We start from the raw sequence: 18,753 nt of genomic DNA, 5'->3' as shown, positions 1-18,753 counted from the left end.
AATAGAATAAGACTTCTGCTTCCCAAATGCTCAGGCTGAGGGCTAGTAGGTCCAATGACATTGTGGTAAATGTATATAGTTGAAAAGAATATATGTATCCAACATACACAGTTGTTCAAAACATGTAGGGTAGATGAATATATTAAGGTGTTCTCTAGTATCATCTGTACGTCTATGTAGGTAAGTCTAAACCCAATACTCTAATATTAGAATTACAGTAGCTTCATCTTTTTCAAACAGTTTACTTTGCCTTATAAAACTGGAGGCAATTTCCCAAATAGAGGAAGTCTCCCACAGCTGTAGATCAAGACATTAAAAGCAACCTGTGAGATCTATAATAAAAAAACACATTTTAGGTAAAAACAAAAATGACAGGACCGGCCAAGTGGAGCATTGGTTAAGAGTTGGCTTGGGACGCCAGCTCTGAGCAGCAGGATCCCGGTTCGGATCCCACATGAGGGCCAGTGACGCTGCGCCCTCTACAGCTAAGATGGTGAACAACAGCTCAATCTGAGCTGGGCGGCTGTGAGGCGACAGCGTAGGCTGCAGTGGGGCTGCAGTGGGCTGCTGTGAGCTACCGTGAGTGGCTAGCAGCCAGCATGAGTGGCTGTGAGCTGCCGTGAGCAGCCGTCCAATGGCCAGTGAAGTGACGTCCTCCACAACTAGACTGAAGAACAAAAGGACCACAACTTGTCTGTCCCTTCCCCTATTCCCCAACGCTGTTCCCCTCTCCAAATTCCCCAATAAAACCTTAAAAAAAAAGACAAAAACAAAAACATAATTTATACCAGCTGCCAAAACTACTTACAAAAAAGCAAAATAAAAAAAGGAAGCCTCTATAACTTATACTAAAAAATAGCCTGAAATTTTTAATGATTATATATATGTATGTGTGTGTATATATATTATATATATATATATTTTTTATTAACTTTATTGGGTAACAGCCATGGTCATTGGTTACACATTGCTTTCATGCTACAATGGCAGAGTTGACTCTTTTAGGGAGGGCACAGCTCAGGGTGGACCATGTGGGGATTGAACCGGCAACCTTGGCATTATCAGCACCTCGTTCTAACCAACTGAGCTAACCAGTCAGCCCTTTAATGATATTTTGAAGTACACCAGGTCACTGTGTTTCATCTTTCTTTGCATGTTAAGTCCTAATTGGACATTATGACCAAAAGGATGTATGACGAACTGCAGAACTGCTACATAAATAATACAATTATTGGCAAAGATACAGGAGTAATAATTGTGCATGGAACTTTACTTCCAAAACCTTTCTAGAATATGGACCCTGTGTCAAAAGACAAGCCAAAAAGTTTGCAACCCTTTAAATTCTAAATCAATGTTATGTTTAAAACATCCAAGAAGCTCCTAGAAAGAGAAAACAGCACCTTGCCACCATTCCTTTCAGGAATTTAAGAAAGCTCTATGGATATTTTTAACATAAAAAGAAGACACCAAATAAGAAAATTCACATACATAAAGTAGAATCAAAATATGTGAAACAACTAAATTTCAACTTACAAACGTAACTATTTTTTTCTGGAGTACCAACATATGCCAAAATTTGTTGATACGGGCAAAAAGTTTCAAGTTACTTGTGAATGACTGTATGTAAAATCCAGATACAGTGTTTTAAAAAGGCCCAATACTAAACATGTCATTAATATGCTCACATCAAAATCACAATTTAAATAAGACTCAATCTCATATATACTTTCTGTATCAGACAAAGTTAATATTCTATGATAAGTTTACTAACTACAACTACAGTGTAATTTTAATGTTTCACTTATGCCTTGTGGAAAGTTTTGTTTTTCTTTTAGTTTTTACTTCTCTGAGGCCTGATTTAAGAACTTGCTGTTAATGTTTACCTAAGATTTTATTTTTAGTAAACATTATTACTTAGTAAACATGATACTAAAAAAGAACAATGCAAAATGGCTTGAGAAATTAAAGATACATCAAAAGCAATAAAAGCAGAGTTACAACCTCAACTGGAGTGGCATCAACAGGTGGAAAGACCACAATACATTTCTGAATAAGGTCAACCAAGATGTCTGATTCCGGTAGAGGTATAAACTTTGAGATTAATCTTACTTAGAAATCTTGTAAAAGTAAAATATTAAAATTTATAATTTAATCAAAGACTTTGGTGATAAGAAGCCAAAACCAAAAACTGCTTACATTCCCCCCCCCAACCAGATCCTAGACTACCTGGAGCTAAAAAAAAAAAAGTATCATTAGAGACAGAGATCAGTTATCTAATGAATTTGGTACATTATGCCACTGCTTGATGTAGCATAAATCTAACTTTAATTTGTTCCATATGCTTTAGATAGATCCTGGCAAAAAGGTATTACTGGGATACTGTAAAGAAATGAAGCAGCTGGGGTGACCGGTTTCAGTTGGTTAAAGCGTGGTACTGCTAACATCAAGGTTGCCAGTTTGATCCCCGCATGGACCACTGTGAGCTGTGCCCTCCCTAAGAGTCAGCTATGCCATTGTAGCATGAAAGCAATGTGTAACTAATGACATGGCTGGTCACCAATGAAATTTAACAAACAAACAAACAAACAAAAAGACACGCTTCAAAAAAAACAAAAAAAAGAAATGAAGTTTATCAAACACTGGTCATCATATCAAACTGTGTTTTTAAGAACCACACAAGTTCCCGATGGTTGCTATGCATTTTATCCATGTGACTTCCTTTACCCATTATGCACAGTCCCAGCTTTCTAACACACTGATGTCTAGACTGGCTTTATAAGCAGTCAGGGCAATGTTCCACCTCATTCATACTTCCTGAGTTGCTTTTACCTTTGCCATCTGTGTTAGAAGAATGAATAAGATATATTAAGATATATTTATGTTTAAAATCTAATCTGCACTAATTTTTTTCCTATTGTCTGGACATTCAAGAGTTATCAATATACCAAGTGAAACCACAAAGTCACTATAAATGGAGAAATAGAATAAAAATAATATTAAAGAGCAAATGATGTTCATGGTTTGGTGTATATATATGAATACAAGGGCATGCATATAGGCATAAATATTTGTTTTATCTTTCAAAACCCAAAAATACCACTGAGTGTATGTGTTCTCTCATTGGCCAGGCTATCAAATGAGCTTCCATAAAAAGGTCATGAACAATGAAAGGACTTCTGAGTTTTTACAACACTAATACATATATATGCACCTTATTGCCCAGACCAAAATAACAGGCTTGATTTCTTTACTGAAGTTACATTTAGAGATACAAGTAAACACAGAGTAAATATAAAAATACCAAACTATGTATTACAGCTCTTGAAGTGGAAACATCTGAAAGAGTACACCGACATAATGTCCAGTATAACATTTTCTACCTTCTATCACTGGGTGAGCCACACACACACACACACACACACACACACACACACACACAAATACATGATGAGAATTTACTCACATTTACGTCTGTGTGATGAATTAAAACACAAAGAGCTGGAAGAATCTGAAGAAAGAAATATACAGTTTAAAACATATATAGATAAAAACATACAGATAATGATATCTACTTTGGTTTAAAAATAAAAACAAGAAAACACTTGTTTACCTCCTGAATGGTTTCCATTGGGGGGGGTGGGTCTTTGTGCCGACATAAATTGACCATAACCCAAGTAACATTTCTCAAGAACGTTATAGGAATAGATGGACTTATGAAGGAAAGTAAAGGTTTCACAACTCCAAGACTTATGACATAATCTCTACACTGTGGCCCATCGCCTGTGGGAAGAAGAGTTTATTAATTCAACAAAATATGTTGACAATAAGCAATTCAGTAAACATAAAGCACTGGGTTCAATATGCGGCTTCCTATATTTTAACCACTTATAGTATTTGGCTTTATATAAAAGATTTAGACAATAATAACCAAGTTCACATTTTAGGTCTTCGAGCTAAGAGGAGCAACTATAAGTTTTTTTGCACATTATTCACATGTTCAGGTTTATAAGCTGCTCACCTATAAAATGTTTTTATGCCATCTAAACACTAGGACCCTAAGGGTTCTTTAAAATACATTGTGAGCAGAGAACTGTTGCTTTTGTCTTCTCTCTCAATGGTACTCTCAGTTTAACAAACTATCATGTAATAAAAAAAAATCTATCAAAATACTATTAGAAAATATTCATAGAATTTATACTGATGACCCAATGTCAGCGCATCAAGAGTATTAACTATAAATTATTCTATACACTTAGATAACTAAGTAAAAAAAGGGAGGCCAAACAACCAATCCTATTGGGCTCTATCCCAGATCTACTGAAATAGAAACTCTGAAGGTCCAGGGTTGTGTGTTTTAACAAGCCCTTCACATGATTTTGACAACAGGCTAAAGTTTGAAAATCACTGCCCTAGACAACTGCCAAATTTGATTTCTGTATCTAGAGTGCCACCATAATTTCTAGTATGAGATCCATGTTGAAATATTACATTCCATAAGTGAAAACACTTTTCCTTGCACTACAATATTTGGAGATAAAATGCTTGTTCGTTTTGCATCCGTGTATTCCGATTAACTCTACAATGTCACTGGAACTAAAAACCAAAGATCAAGATGCTGCGTTAATAGTTCTAAATCTAAAATTTGGTATAAAAGGAGAGAGGGACCTTGGATACACAAGTGATAGCATTCCTAACAGCAATATATTGTATTCCAAGAACAGTTCACAGAGAAATTACCCCTTTTGAAATTCATCATCGTGGGACATTAACCGTCCCTTGGCCTTCCATGTTGGTCCCCAAAAGAGTAATAAAAAGAAGGCATATTAAAGCAATTCTGATTACTTCCATGGAAGAACAATAATGAATCTGTGGCAAAAATAAACTTTAACATCAAGGGACATGATTCAGTTTAGACCTCAAGATGTTTTCCCTTCTCCACTATAGTTTTTTGAATTTTGAGACTGGGTAAAGTATAGGCTCTAGTTAAAAAAACAAATCCTTGAAATATTAGAATTGTTTTTAATTACGCTTCCTACAATTATTTATCAGATAAAACCTAAAAGTATGGTAATCATGATGTTCAACATTTAAGAAGGCTGTCTACAAAGTTATAGATACTTCCTGCATAATGATGACCTCATGATGATACTGAATGACATTATATTTTAATGTACTAAAATCCACAAGAGATAAAATTTTAATTCAGACTCTTCTCAGAACTGCCACTATGGAGAAAAATTTTGGTTTACGTTTTGCTTCCTCCTTTTATCTTATTACATATTTTCTATGATATTGGAGAGAGGTAAGGAATAAAATGGATCGCAACGTAATAAAGAATATATTTAAATCATATACACATTTCATAATTATTCAAATAAGTAACTACTGACTATATGCAAAAAGTATTATGGTTATCATAAGCAACAAAAATGTTCATTTTGTTTACTATGGGTTTATACTAAAACAGCTATAATTTCTGTAAATGATTTCACAAAAACTGGTAATGAAAAAGAAAAACTGTTTTTCCTTTTTGATTACTAGTAGTCATTTTCATTACACAGTATATGATAATTATTGTTGGACTAGTACTACAAGTTAATGACAAACCTATGATATTTCCCAATGCCCATACTGCTTGCTCACAGACATTTTGATGAGGTGAATGGAGAAGCCTCAGGAAAAGTGGCACAGCATCTGAAGAAAACATAAGATCATTTAAGCCTAAACATAGTTATATGTCAAATACAACTCAATAAAATTGGGTGGGAAAGATACTATAATCTAAACCAAAATTCAATCTTGTTTTTTTGCTGAAACCTCAAAAAAAAACACACCAAAAAAACCTAAAAAATATATTTGAAATAGGTCTTTGTTACATGATTTTCATTAGAATAACAGTAGTGGAAAATTTTTTACTAGCAGACTATTTATTTAACATCAAAATGATAGTTTTAGCATATAGACAAATATCAAGATAAACTGGTAAAATCTCATTCACAATTCAACCTTGATTTAATTCCAACCGTTAAGATTAATTCCTTATATATTAAGCCTATTTTTAAGTTAAAAAAAATAAAGAATCCAAATCTTAAAGTAACATGTGAATACAGAAATTTAAAATAGCATCACATGGGTCTTTAGACAGACCAGGGATTCCTGTGTGAATTGAGATCTTCTGAATCAGAAAGTCATTCTGTTGCTTAACAACAAGGATGGGAAACAGAAAAAGGTTTGTATATTAAGGAAATACTGCAGTGAAATTTCTTCCTTCTAATATTACTTTGAAAAATGCTATTTAAGTAGATATAGCTTACTCATGCTTACTTATAATACAAAGTAATAAAGTATCCATTATTTTTGGTATACTAAGACAGACTAATGGTGTTAAAACAAATTCTAGGTGTCTTTTCTAATCTTTAAAGAGTCCATAAACAGAGAGGAAAGAGAGCAAGTAAGGGATTAACACTGCCTTGAGATTATAAAATTCACTAAACAGTCAACTATACAAAACAAAATAAAAAACCCCACAAGAGAACCAAAATAAAACTACCTGAACATACAACTAAACCACTTTTATTAAGACTTAAGGTAATTATCTCTTCTATGTAATATCACAACACAAGTATCTACATAACGAATTGCTTACTCACACAACATTTTTGTTCCCCTTCAAAATCATGTAGAAGTTAGTGCCTAAGATTTTAAGAAGTTTAGACAAGAGTACTGCTTACACACTTGAAGAGAATTTTAAAAGTACCTGCTTTAAAATTATTAATTTCTTTGGTAGAAGAATCAAATAGTATTCATGAAAACAATACTCAGGTTATTACTTCTAATAATTTTCTACTTACATTTCTTGGAACATAAAAGAAAAAAATCTTATTATAATAACAATGAAAAAATATTTCAAGCCATTCTTTCTATAGGATCAGTTTACAAAAGTCTTTTCTAAAATGTATGATAAAAATCTCATTAAGAGGCCCAGAGGTGGTATAGCAATGGGTAAAACACCTTTATTGCAATGATGTCCTATAAATAGAGTAACTACAATAATGTAATCTGCTACTATAATTAGGAAATGTCAGATTTAGAAGCAAATTAATTGTTAGAAATAGAAAATGTCGGTCACTGGTAAAGATGATCAAAGTAACATACTTAAGTTGGCCTATTTCAACTACCTTATGTGTTACTGAATAGCTATTATTTTATATTAAAAGCTCTTATTCTTTTTGTAGAATCAGTTTATTTTTTACTTTAAAAAAAAATCACAATTTTGTCTGTTAATAACCAACTTACTGGACTGAACGACTGCTTGAGTTTGTTCAGAGGTTCCAGATGCAATGTTTGTCAAAGCCCACGCAGCTTCAAACTGTAAAGAAGGACTACAAAAACAAATAATTTAGAACAGTAGGGATTTTTACATTCGCCCAATTATCTACCAACCATTCTTCCCCTCTAGAGCATTTTAAAATTATTGAATATTTTGTTTCAAAAGGTATCTACACATGCAGCACTTCTTTTAAATCTCCAATGGCTATTTAAAATATCTCTTGTATAAAAAGCAAATAACCTCCTCCGGTGTCCTTACTTTTAATAAAAAATCTTTATTAAGATACCTGCACATTACTACCCAAACAGTTTTCTTAAGTACCTATCTGGCCAAACTATTTCTTACTAATTTTTAAAGCTTAAAAGCTACATGTATCATTCTCAAGTTTCTCTTTGGCCTTTACCTTCATCTCTTGGTATAAACACACCTTGCAGTTTTTCACTGGCTTTTCAACTTCATCTTGTAGCCCTTTTCTTTTTTATTTAAAGATCACACTAGCTACTAGAAAATCTTATCTTCTGTAAAGAATACATTCTGAATTATTTCTTAAAATAATGTACTTACTTGTCATCTCTTTCAAGACAATGGACTAAAATAGGCAATATTCCAGATTTTATTAAGTCATCAATTGGTGGATTTCGATCGCTGGACAAAAGTTTCCTATAAGACATACAAACTCACCTTGTGAGACTTAATCACATATAATTACTGTATTTTTCCGTGTATAATGCATGTTTTGCTCAAATTTGTGAGGGAAAAATGATGGACATTATACATAGGTAGTACTAATTCTGTATCTAAAAATATAAATTCTTTAATTTATGCTTATGAGTTAGAAGTGCAATAAATAAATAAATGCTAAAATTCCTGTATGTACCTAAATATAAACAAATAAAAATTTAAATTAAAAAATTAAAACAAAAGATTTTTTCCCCCTGAAAATTTGGGCCAAAAACGTGGGTGCACATAATACACAGGAACGCATTATACATGACAAAATACGGTAAATTAAAATTCATATTTGATAGAGATTACAACAAAATCTAAATATTTGACACAAATATTCTTGCTCAAAGTTATTTTTAAATTTACATAATGCAACCTTTTCTCTATTATAAAAAGATTAATTTATAGATTTATAGATTAATAATTAGGAAAAATGGTAGATACAAACCACTTTACCATTTTTTAATCAGTCCAGTAATAACTTTATTCCCTCAATAAAGTCCCAAAAACGACTTATAAAAAGGCAACTAAATGTTTTATGTGTATTACCTTTGGGCTTAATTTTGAGGTCAGAGAAAAAAGTAGGCAGACTCCTTGAATATGTCATTTACCTTGCTAAGAAAGTAACTGTCAACAAAATATCCCAAATTATTTATAACAGAGTCAAAGGACAAGAGCAGATAGGCTGCTGGTACAAGTTTACAGCTGATACTAGTGGTTCAATACTTCATCCTACTGTACATACAGAATCAAAGGTCATAAAAACTCAACAACATTCTCATCTCAGTGACTAAAGTGAAATGGAATAAGCGTAGCAATACACAGGAAAATATCCAAAGAGGACTGGAGATATTAAGGTGAACAAGACAGACACATCCTTGCTCTCATGGAGCTAGAGGGTAAAACAACAAACTCAGTGCCCGTTTACACATGTGGTAGACTGCAGGTTTAGCCGATGAGCCCTCAATGTGGCCTAATGCACATCTTCACCCATTTGAATCCCCTGCTCTACAATACTGGGGGTGCCAAAAAAAATGCATACACATGATTTATATTCATCTTTTGTTATTGGTATATATTGAGTATTACAATTTTAATAGTTTCTTCCTTTCATAAAATGTGTATACCTTTTTTTGGCACCCTCTGTATAAAGGCAATGTTTAAGAAAGCTTAATCAGATCGTTTCCCTATATAAACCAAATGATGGCTACTTATTTACTACCCTATTAATGTAAACCCTTTGACCTAGCTTTAAACCACTCCACAAGTTGGCTCCATTTTAGCTCACAAATCTTATTCTCTGTAATTCAACAATAGGTCAGTTGTTGATCCCGCCATTTCAATCTCATTTCCAGGCCCTTCACATCCTATTCTCTGTACTTGGAATGCCCTCTTTTCCATCTATTCAAACTCTACCTATTCAAAGTCAATTTCAACTTCTATGTTTTCACAATACCGTCTCTGAATTCTAAATTCTCTGAATTACTGAAAGAATATTTACATAGTATACGCCTACATTTGCTGTGGAATATCACTATTTTTATATGCCTTTCTAATTAGGTTTTAAACTTCTTAGAGCAAGAATTATACCACGATTTTCCACAGTATTTTCCGTAACACACAGCACAATTCTAAGCACAAAGTAAGAAATAACCCAGTTTTTCTTAATTGAGGTACCAGATTTAACAAAAGAAAAATTTTTTTACTACTACATTGGACATTCTTAAAGAGAAACTGCCTTTTTCCTTTGAGTGCATAATGGTGCAAACAGTATCTACAAAATATAAAATCAGTTTTATGCCACAATCTTGATTTGTGCTAAGGTACCAGCAAGCTTCTGCAACATCAATGTAAATGTTAACACAGTGAAAAAAGGCAAACAAAGTCTTAGAATCATTGTGAAAATAGGTTTGATCTTGTATAACCCCCTGAAGCTGTCTCCAGATCTCCTAGGGGCATTTTGAGAACCCCTGCCTTAGGGCTTTAATTATCTTGCAGAACTCATATTGAGAAGAGCTGCTCCAAAACTAGAAAATAATCAACTCTGACAACGGTGAACATATGTATCATTTCTTAATCATTCCTCCTATAAACATTAATTTGCCATTTTGAGACATGAAAACTTCTGTGATTTTCTTCATACAAAACAAAGTTCTTTCTTAAGAAGTTCTTTTACCTGTAGTGGGCCAACACTGTAATTTTATAATCTGCCTATCTATTAGGTTACTTGAAGTGAATACACAAAAATAGGAAAAGTCTATAAACATAAAGGGATGCATGCACTGGATAAAATATTGGATGGACCTGTGAAATCTTTTTCCACTTCTGAAATTCTATAACTAGGATCAATTTCTTGCTTAAGTGTCTTTCTTACTGCTAATCACAACACAGGATTATTCTTATATTTATAAATATACAAAGCAACCACTATACTGTAATATGATACAACCATGTCTTCCACAACTATTTATTAATACAAAAGTCTCAGGAATAAGTTTTTCTGCTTCTTCCCTTTAAAAAAGGAGAACATAGGTTTTATAACAGAAATATACAAAATAACTTAGAATTCCTACCTGGAAAGAAACTGAGTCTTTGTAGCCCTAAATCTTAATGTCTACTTGCCTATATACTGCTAGAGTAAGCTCATAACTCAATTTACTGTTTGATCAATATCCTCATATTGAGAGAAGAATTCGTTACTTCTGGGCAGAATCTGAATCTGAGTTTTTATTAAATTAAACCTATTAATCAGTAAAAAGTAAAGCTTTATAAATAATGGTTTCCTATTAGTCTATATAGCAATAACCTGTTAAATCAACTTTTCCCTAAGCACCTGTACATATTATGTATACTAAAGCTTCAGTGTATTTGTGAGTTTAGAAAATTGCTACAAATTTCAATACTCTAAATCAGAGGATAATTTTAAAAGTAAATTCAGTTAGTCTATGACTGTTCTATACTGTTTGCCATCCAAGTTAAATATGAGTGACAAGGCATGTAGTGAAAACCTACAACAGAACTCCTATGTAAATTATGAAATTTATATACATCTTCAAAATTTAACTTACCTAGCAGCCTGAACTGCACTTAATTGAATTCCTTGGTTATCACTTGAAGCATTCTATAAAAAATAAAAGTTTCAATGTAGATACACAATAGTTTAGTTAAGCCCAAGAAATATAGTAAAAAGAGGAAAAAATAACTTAACTTACTTGAACAATAGCTTCTAGAGAGGTATTTTGCTAGGAAAAATGTTAAAGAGAAAAAACTAAGTTAAAAAGTCACCTTAAAATTCTCTGTTTATGTAAAATCGTTCACTGGTAGTTTTAAGTTACCAGAATTAAAATAGCTTACCACTCTATAATCGCCATCTATATCAGAGTCTTCACAGATATCTTCATGTGGTACATTCCTTCTCTTTAAGAGATGTTCATCTCTTTTATTCTTAAAAAAAAAAAAACAAGCAAAGAAAAAAAGCTCTAGTGAAATAAAAAAAGATAAATACTTTCATACAAAGGTTAAGCAATACTGTGCCTACAAACTGAAATATGAAGTGTCTTTTAAAAGTAAAATGCGAATGCAGAAAACTAAACCAAATTGTAAACATCTAAGCAACACTAATTTGATCCCCAAACCCCAAATATTATATTTTTAATGAACCGTAAACTATGTAAAAACAAACTAAAGAACAAAAAAATTTGATTAAAAAAGACAGTATACAATTTAAGCCAGAACCAAACATACATATTTATTGAAAAGTGCTAAACCATTTTATATATCATCTGGGAGCTTCTCTTTATCACCTAAAAACAAAGTCAAAGCAAAAGTCGGGCAGTTTAAAATCAGACAAAAATCAATATTGCCTTACAAAAATCAAGGTCTACCTACCTGGATTTCACTTAAAATGTTTGTGGCAAATTTAAAAATATATTCTCAACTACTTTACTATTGAAAAGTTCATGAAATTTATAAGTAACAAGTTCCTTTCAGGGCATAACTACTACTGTAAATAGCAGTATACCTATGACTTCGACTTTTTTTTTTTTTTTGACTTCGACTTTATATAAATCATCAAAAATTACAGAAGAAAAAACCATTTGATAACTGTATCTCTGTTTTTGGACAGCGGTCAAGTTGTATCTTGCCAACTTCAATAGCTTGTCAAATTCAGTCTTTTGGTTTTCAAAAGAAAAAGAAATGTTAAGCACTTGAGATTTACATTTGATATCTTCTATATATGCTGTAATGTTGTTAGAATGATTCTTAGAAGTACCCAATATTAATCAGACTTACCTTCCTTAATTCAACTACAACTTCATTTCGTTGTCTTCTCATAGTCTACAAGAAATTAAAAATATTTTTTAAAAACTACAAATTCCATCACCCAGAGAAAACCATTTTAACATTTTGATGTACATCTCCTAATCTTTGCTTTAGTCATATAGGTACATAAAGTCATATTTTACTCATAACAAAGACCGTATTATATTATATAGATCTGTTATCTTCATCTCACATTCACATTCTCAAATATTAAAAATCTCTTTGAAATTAATAGATCTATAATCCTGAATATATCATAAAATTTTAAAACTGTAACATAAAATTATAAAGCTACAAAGAATAAAATAACCCATAATCTCAACCCCATATAAACCATGACAAGTTAAAAATACATGTACAAGGCTAGTAAATTCAACTGCTTTAGAAAAAAAGATGAGGAGCCTCCTGTCCATTCAGTCTCTTTCTCTAAAAGTAAACAGTTAGATTTACTGTGATTCTAACACATTTATCTATTAATTCTGTTCTTCACCTTATTTTTACTTTATTTATAGATTTCAGCGATCTCCCACGGTAGTATATAGACATACGAGGTATGATTAAAAAATGTGAGTGTTTAAATTTAAAAAGATTATAGTAAGCCACATTGCCATTAATCACCCTATAAATACCCGCCCTCGCTTCAAACACACTTATCCCATCATTCTTGCCACTTTCTGAAGCAGTTCTGGAAGTCCTCTTTTGTGAGTGTCTTTAGTTGCACTGTTGTGGCTACCTCAATGTCCTGAATCATTTTGACTTTGGGGAAGAGCCAGAAGTCACACGGTGCCAGGTCCAGTGAATAGCGTGAATGAGGACACACTGTAATGTTTTTATTTGACAGAAATTGCCATATACCAGAAGCCATGTGTGACACAGAGCGTTGTCATGATGGAGGATAATTTATGGCACAGTTTAAAACACATCTTCTCTCAACGGTAGCTCACACTCGACTGACTGCACTGAACAACTTGAAACTTGACACACACTGTTACTAAGGTTTGACATGCCACTTCCTGTATTGAAGATCCTGCCTTTCTGCTGGATGGCACTCAGCAGCAGCCTTCACTGTAGTTTCTGATCACAATGGTAAGGCTCCGTTGTCACACATCGCTTCTGGTATACGGCAATTTCTGTCAAATAAAAACATTACAGTGTGTCCTCATCCACCTTATTCACTGGATCTGGCACTGTGCAACTTCTGGCTCTTCCCCAAAGTCAAAATGATTCAGGACATTTTGAGGCAGCTACAACAGTGCAACTAAAGACACTCACGAAAGAGGACTTCCAGAACTGCTTCAGAAAGTGGCAAGAACAATGGGATAAGTATGTTTGAAGTGACGGGGGGTATTTTTAGGGGGATTAATTGCAACGTGTTTTTTACTGGAATAATATTTTTAATTAAATATTCGCCGTACTTTTTGACGACACCTTGTATTTCATCCTTCCTAACAAACACATAATTATTTTATCATGTACTGTAACCATTTAAGTTCTTTCTATATATGGGTTTCACCTCATTCTTTCTAATGACTGCATATGCCAAGACAGATTAAGTGGAAGGGGCAAGTCATAAAGTAATACTTAGGGGTCTAATAACTATTTGAAACTTACGTCCAAAACCGAACTTTTGATCTTTAACAAAAACACGTACTCTATCCCCTCTCATATGGTTTATATGGGGAGGAATAGTATGGATTCTTTGTACCTTTGTATTTTTATAAGCATGTTACTGTTCAAAAAATTTATGGTATATGCAATATTATAGATCTACTAGCAATTTCAAAGAGAATTTCAGCAAATGGTAACTCCATCCTTCCAGTTGCACAGACCAAAAATCTTGGAACTACCCTTGATTCATTTTCTATCACATTACACATTCCAGCTGTTAGCAAATCCTATTGGTTCAACTTTCAGAACTTATCTGAAAGTCCAACTACATATTACTACCTCCTGTGCCATGATCTGGTCCAACTCACCATTATCCCTCTCTTAGATTATTGCAGGAGCCTCCTAACTTGTATCCCTCCTTCTCCTCTTGCTCTCCATCTTTTTCCCCAGTCCATTCTTAGCATGGCAACCAAAGTAATCCTTACAGGAAACCTTAATTTTTGTGTGCCATGGACTCCTTTGGGAGCCTAGTGAAATCAATGGATATCTTCTCAGATAGTGTTTTTAAAAGCAGAAAAGAAATATGTAAAATTACAAAGAAACCAATTATACTGATATATAGTTGTCAGAAATATACAAATATGAAAACACAAATTATAATATATGTGCTTCATTATCATACTAAACGGATGTAGCAGTGGGTCTCATAACTGCTATAATTTCAAAGTAATGATGACCAAAAAATGGTATTTCAGGATATCTCGCAACAATAATGTGAAATAATGTGATTTTTATTGATGGCAACAAATCACAAGTAACTTTAATAACTACTGAAGTTTACTGGCTACATCATTAAGGTAAGTATGGACAAAAAAGGGGTTTTCTATGGAAAGTAACCTCATAGGATGATCTCCTCATAAATTCCTAAATGGGCAGGTCATGGAGGATAGTCATGCCTGAAGCACATGACTTTTTTAGTAAAATGTTTTTCTTTGCCTAAAGCAAAAACTTTCTGTACATTTAGGTTAACACACCCTTGAAGTGCCAGGAGTAATACCCCTTGAAGGCATAATCATCCTCAAGAGAGCAATAATCTTAACTATCTTGTAATACAGTCCTGCCTTGCTTTCTCCCACCTTCATATAATCTTCCTTAGCTCCCCCCTTAATTCCAAATGCATAAAAGAAACTGCAAAGTTACTCTCTGGAGCATTTGAGATCTTGCTTCCTGGCAATTGTCATCAGTTTTGGCTCCAATAAAATCTTATAAGAATTCTTTACACTCCCCAGTTATTGCCTCTCAGAACCTCAGCTCCTACCACTCTCTCCACTCATTCTGCTATATTCTCACTAACTTTGTTATCCCTTTACCACACTGGAAATGCTCTCTCTTCAAGGCCTTCACTAACACACTATACAGCAATTCCTAAGAAGATGGACTCCAGAGCCAAACTGTTTGGATTCGATTTTTAGCCACACTACTTACTAGCTTTCCATGCCTCAGTTTCCTCATCTATAAAATGATAGTAAAACTACCTCTTTAATAGGATTACTGTAAGTATTAAATAACATATGTAAAGTGCTTAAATAGTTCCTAGGATTTAGCAGTATATGTGTTAGCTATTATTATTACCGCTATTGCTATTTCCTCAGGCTGTAACGCTCTTCCCTTACTATATGCAGCGCTTTACTCTCTCATTTTCAAGTCTTTCAAATGTCACCTCCATGGTGAGGTCTTCCCCTTCCTAATCATCTAGCAACTCCCCACACCTGGACACTCTCTATTCCCCTCCTCTTATTTTTCTCCATACCACTTAACACATTCTAATGTGCTATATATAACTTTATTTGCTTATTATTCCCCACACTCCCCAACCAGAATATAATTTCTTTACATAAGGAATAACATAAGTATTATTCCTTCTCAAAATGTATTGGCTAATCTTATATGTGCAGAAATTTTTACCTTAATTTTGGACCAAACCAATTAATTCTGTCACTAAGCGACGCTTTGGTGATCATTTTGAGGTTTGGTATGGCAGGGATTTTAAAAATACCAAGACTCATTTTTTAAAACATACGAATAAGGCTGCAAAATGAATGAAAATAATTAGCCAAATATTACAACAAGAGTTTCAACATTCATTATATTTTAACCATTACAGGCTTGAGAGATAAAAATAAATATTTGTTTCTTTTTATAAATAAGGAAACTGAGGTTTAGAGAAATTAAATTCCTTGGCCAAGACCACAGAGGTAGAAGTGGGATAGCCAGGATTAGAATTCCGAGTCTCATACAAAGCCAATTAACCACTAAGCCATACTGTCTCCCAGAAGTCTTGAAGTCAAATGAAGTTCAGGCCAATTTTAAAGCCTATAGTTCATACTAAAGCAAAAGTACTATTATCCAGACAATGGACTTTGCATTGTATCACAATACAAAAACAATAATTAACTCTAGTAAATAACAATAAGAAAAGAACTATGTCCTATATTTTACACAGAAAATAAAATCTGTAAAATATACCATTTAAAAGATTGTTCAATAAAAGGTAGACTTCTGAGGGACAGAGTTATTTCCAGTCTAAGAATTAAAAATTTTTTGGGCTGGCCGAGTAGCACGTTGGTTAAAAGCTGGCTTGGGAAGCCAGCTCTGAGAGCAGGGCCCCGGTTCAGATCCCACATTAGGGCCAGTAATTCTGCGCCCTCTACAGCTAAGATGGTGAACAACAGCTTGACCTGGAGCTGGGCTGCTGTGAGTCACCGGCAACGGTGTAGGCCGCAGTCCCTGCTGCAGTGGGCTGCCGTGAGCTACAGTGAGTGGCTGGCAGCTGGTGTGAGCGGCTGGCAGCCGGCATGAGCAGCTGGCAGCTGGAATGAGCTGCCAAGAGCCACTGTGAGCGGCCCGTTCAGTGGCCGGCGACTGATCTGCCTTACCCAGGAAGAGCACAATGATAATACCAACATGGGCCAGAGAAGCAACGTCCTCCACAACTAGACTGAAGAACAAGGAGACAGCAACTTGTCTGTTCCCTTTCCTCGATTCCCCAATAAAATCTTAAAAAAATAAAAAATAAAAAATAAAAGGAATTAAAGGTTTTATTAGTAACTAGAGAAGTTGGATTAAGGTATGTGGGCTTTAACTCCTTTTTAATAAAGCAAATTATTAAATCCAAAACAACTACTGCTTATTTACTGCATATAGTTTATTTACAACAAAATTTTTTCTTTCCATTACAGTACATCTTATTTAATAAATTTGGAGTTTCTGATAATTTGGAATTATCAATAAAGGACTTAAAAAACCCATTTAACACTGTAGTTGTGACATAAGCCTCAGGCTATTACTACTTACAGAAATTTATTTGCAGAATAAGAGATGTGACACTCTCTTTATTATAGTGCAAGAAAGCAAGTTTTCTTCTCTTGAGAAAAAGCTTTGCCTCAAGGTAAAGAGAAGACTGAATGCAAAAGAAGAGAGACATCCTATGCACCAGCCTGGCAGCGTTTACCCATGTTTTTTATTGCAAAAAACAAACGTGTTTAAAGTGGTATTAGATATTTAGACATTTTCACTTCACAACTCCATCTCAAATCAAGAAAGATTTTTATTTCTCTGGAGTCCCATGAAAGGGGTCTGTAAGGCTTCTTTTTCTAAGTCCTTTTCTTAAAGAACAGGGTTTTTATATACTACATGTGAATATGACAGTTGTGAATTCATATGACCTACACTGATGCAGTAAGCTGTCAATTAGAATTCCAAAAGACTGCCAAACTGGCCAAAGGCTTATTTATAGGTCAAAGCACTATCTAAAGGACAAAAGCTGTATATGGGGGGTTGGGGTGGGAGGGGGAAGCAGAGAAAGGGACTGGGTAAAGAGTAGAGTTCAGACAGATCATCCAGAATTTTTATATTTCTTTGCTTGTTAATACATTTACAAAATTCTAAATTCAGGCAAAAGGGGAGATGACATTGTCAAAAAATTCAAACAATATTACAGAATACAGAATGCTATATATGTCTATTTTTTTTTAAAATGCAGTTTTTTAATTTAACAAATAATTACTGTGTGTCCATCACTGTGCTAGGTTCTAAGGATTAAGCACTTTTTCTGCTCTCATGGAGTGTAGGATCTAGCACTTTCTTTCCAATTAGTGCTACTTAATTTCTAAGTCACTTTTTACTAATGTATAGTTTTTCTTTAAAACTCTAAAAATTATTAGGACATGATGATATAATAATAAACTGAATAATATGAATGTTTTAAAATTTTTGGAGTAAAAAGTTTTGAGTTTAGATCAGTAAGGACTCAAACTAACTAGAGAAAAGTGTTTAAAGAAAATTCTTTCTAAAGTTAGTCATACAAAGTATAAAGGAATATAATGCTATGATTTTATTTCATCCACCTTGTCATTCATACCCTAGGAATGTTAATACTTAGTAATAGCACAAAAAACAAAATAAAAATTTTAAAAATTTAATCAGACATGAAATCTTTTGTGGGGTGATGGGATATGCTCTAAAACTGGATTTTGGTAATGTTTGTACAACTCTGAAGCTTTATTAAAAATCACTGAATTATATGCTCAAAATATGTGAGTTTAATGCAAGATAAATTATATATCGATAAAGTGATTTTAAAAAGTTACACTTAGGGCCGGCCGAGTGGCGCAATAGTTAAGAACTGGCTTGGGATGCCAGAGGGCCCCGGTTCGGATCCCACATATGAGGGCCAGTGACACTGCCCTCCACAGCTAAGATGCTGA

The 18,753-nt window shown here is 33.6% G+C and overlaps 1 protein-coding gene across 4 annotated transcripts in view; it reads right to left on the bottom strand.

The window, feature by feature from the left end:
• The window catches only part of KPNA4 (karyopherin subunit alpha 4), a 58,805-nt gene that overhangs the window by 15,238 nt on the left and 24,814 nt on the right, over window positions 1–18,753 (bottom strand). For 3 of the 4 annotated variants that reach the window (XM_019626832.1, XM_019626848.1, XM_019626839.1), the window contains 9 exons: window positions 12,350–12,394; window positions 11,411–11,500; window positions 11,269–11,298; window positions 11,125–11,177; window positions 7,895–7,990; window positions 7,297–7,382; window positions 5,608–5,694; window positions 3,611–3,780; window positions 3,464–3,508 (listed from right to left, as the gene is read on the bottom strand). In XM_019626832.1, the coding sequence (XP_019482377.1) occupies window positions 3,464–3,508; window positions 3,611–3,780; window positions 5,608–5,694; window positions 7,297–7,382; window positions 7,895–7,990; window positions 11,125–11,177; window positions 11,269–11,298; window positions 11,411–11,500; window positions 12,350–12,394 (702 nt within the window). Of the gene's footprint in view, window positions 1–3,463; window positions 3,509–3,610; window positions 3,781–5,607; window positions 5,695–7,296; window positions 7,383–7,894; window positions 7,991–11,124; window positions 11,178–11,268; window positions 11,299–11,410; window positions 11,501–12,349; window positions 12,395–15,952; window positions 16,053–18,753 lie in introns of those variants that run through there. The other variant, XM_019626856.1, reaches the window with a different exon arrangement.

Source organism: Hipposideros armiger, unplaced genomic scaffold, assembly GCF_001890085.2.
Source record: "Hipposideros armiger isolate ML-2016 unplaced genomic scaffold, ASM189008v1 scaffold_16, whole genome shotgun sequence".
Taxonomy (NCBI): domain Eukaryota; kingdom Metazoa; phylum Chordata; class Mammalia; order Chiroptera; family Hipposideridae; genus Hipposideros; species Hipposideros armiger.
This window is presented reverse-complemented; position numbering and strand designations above follow the sequence as displayed.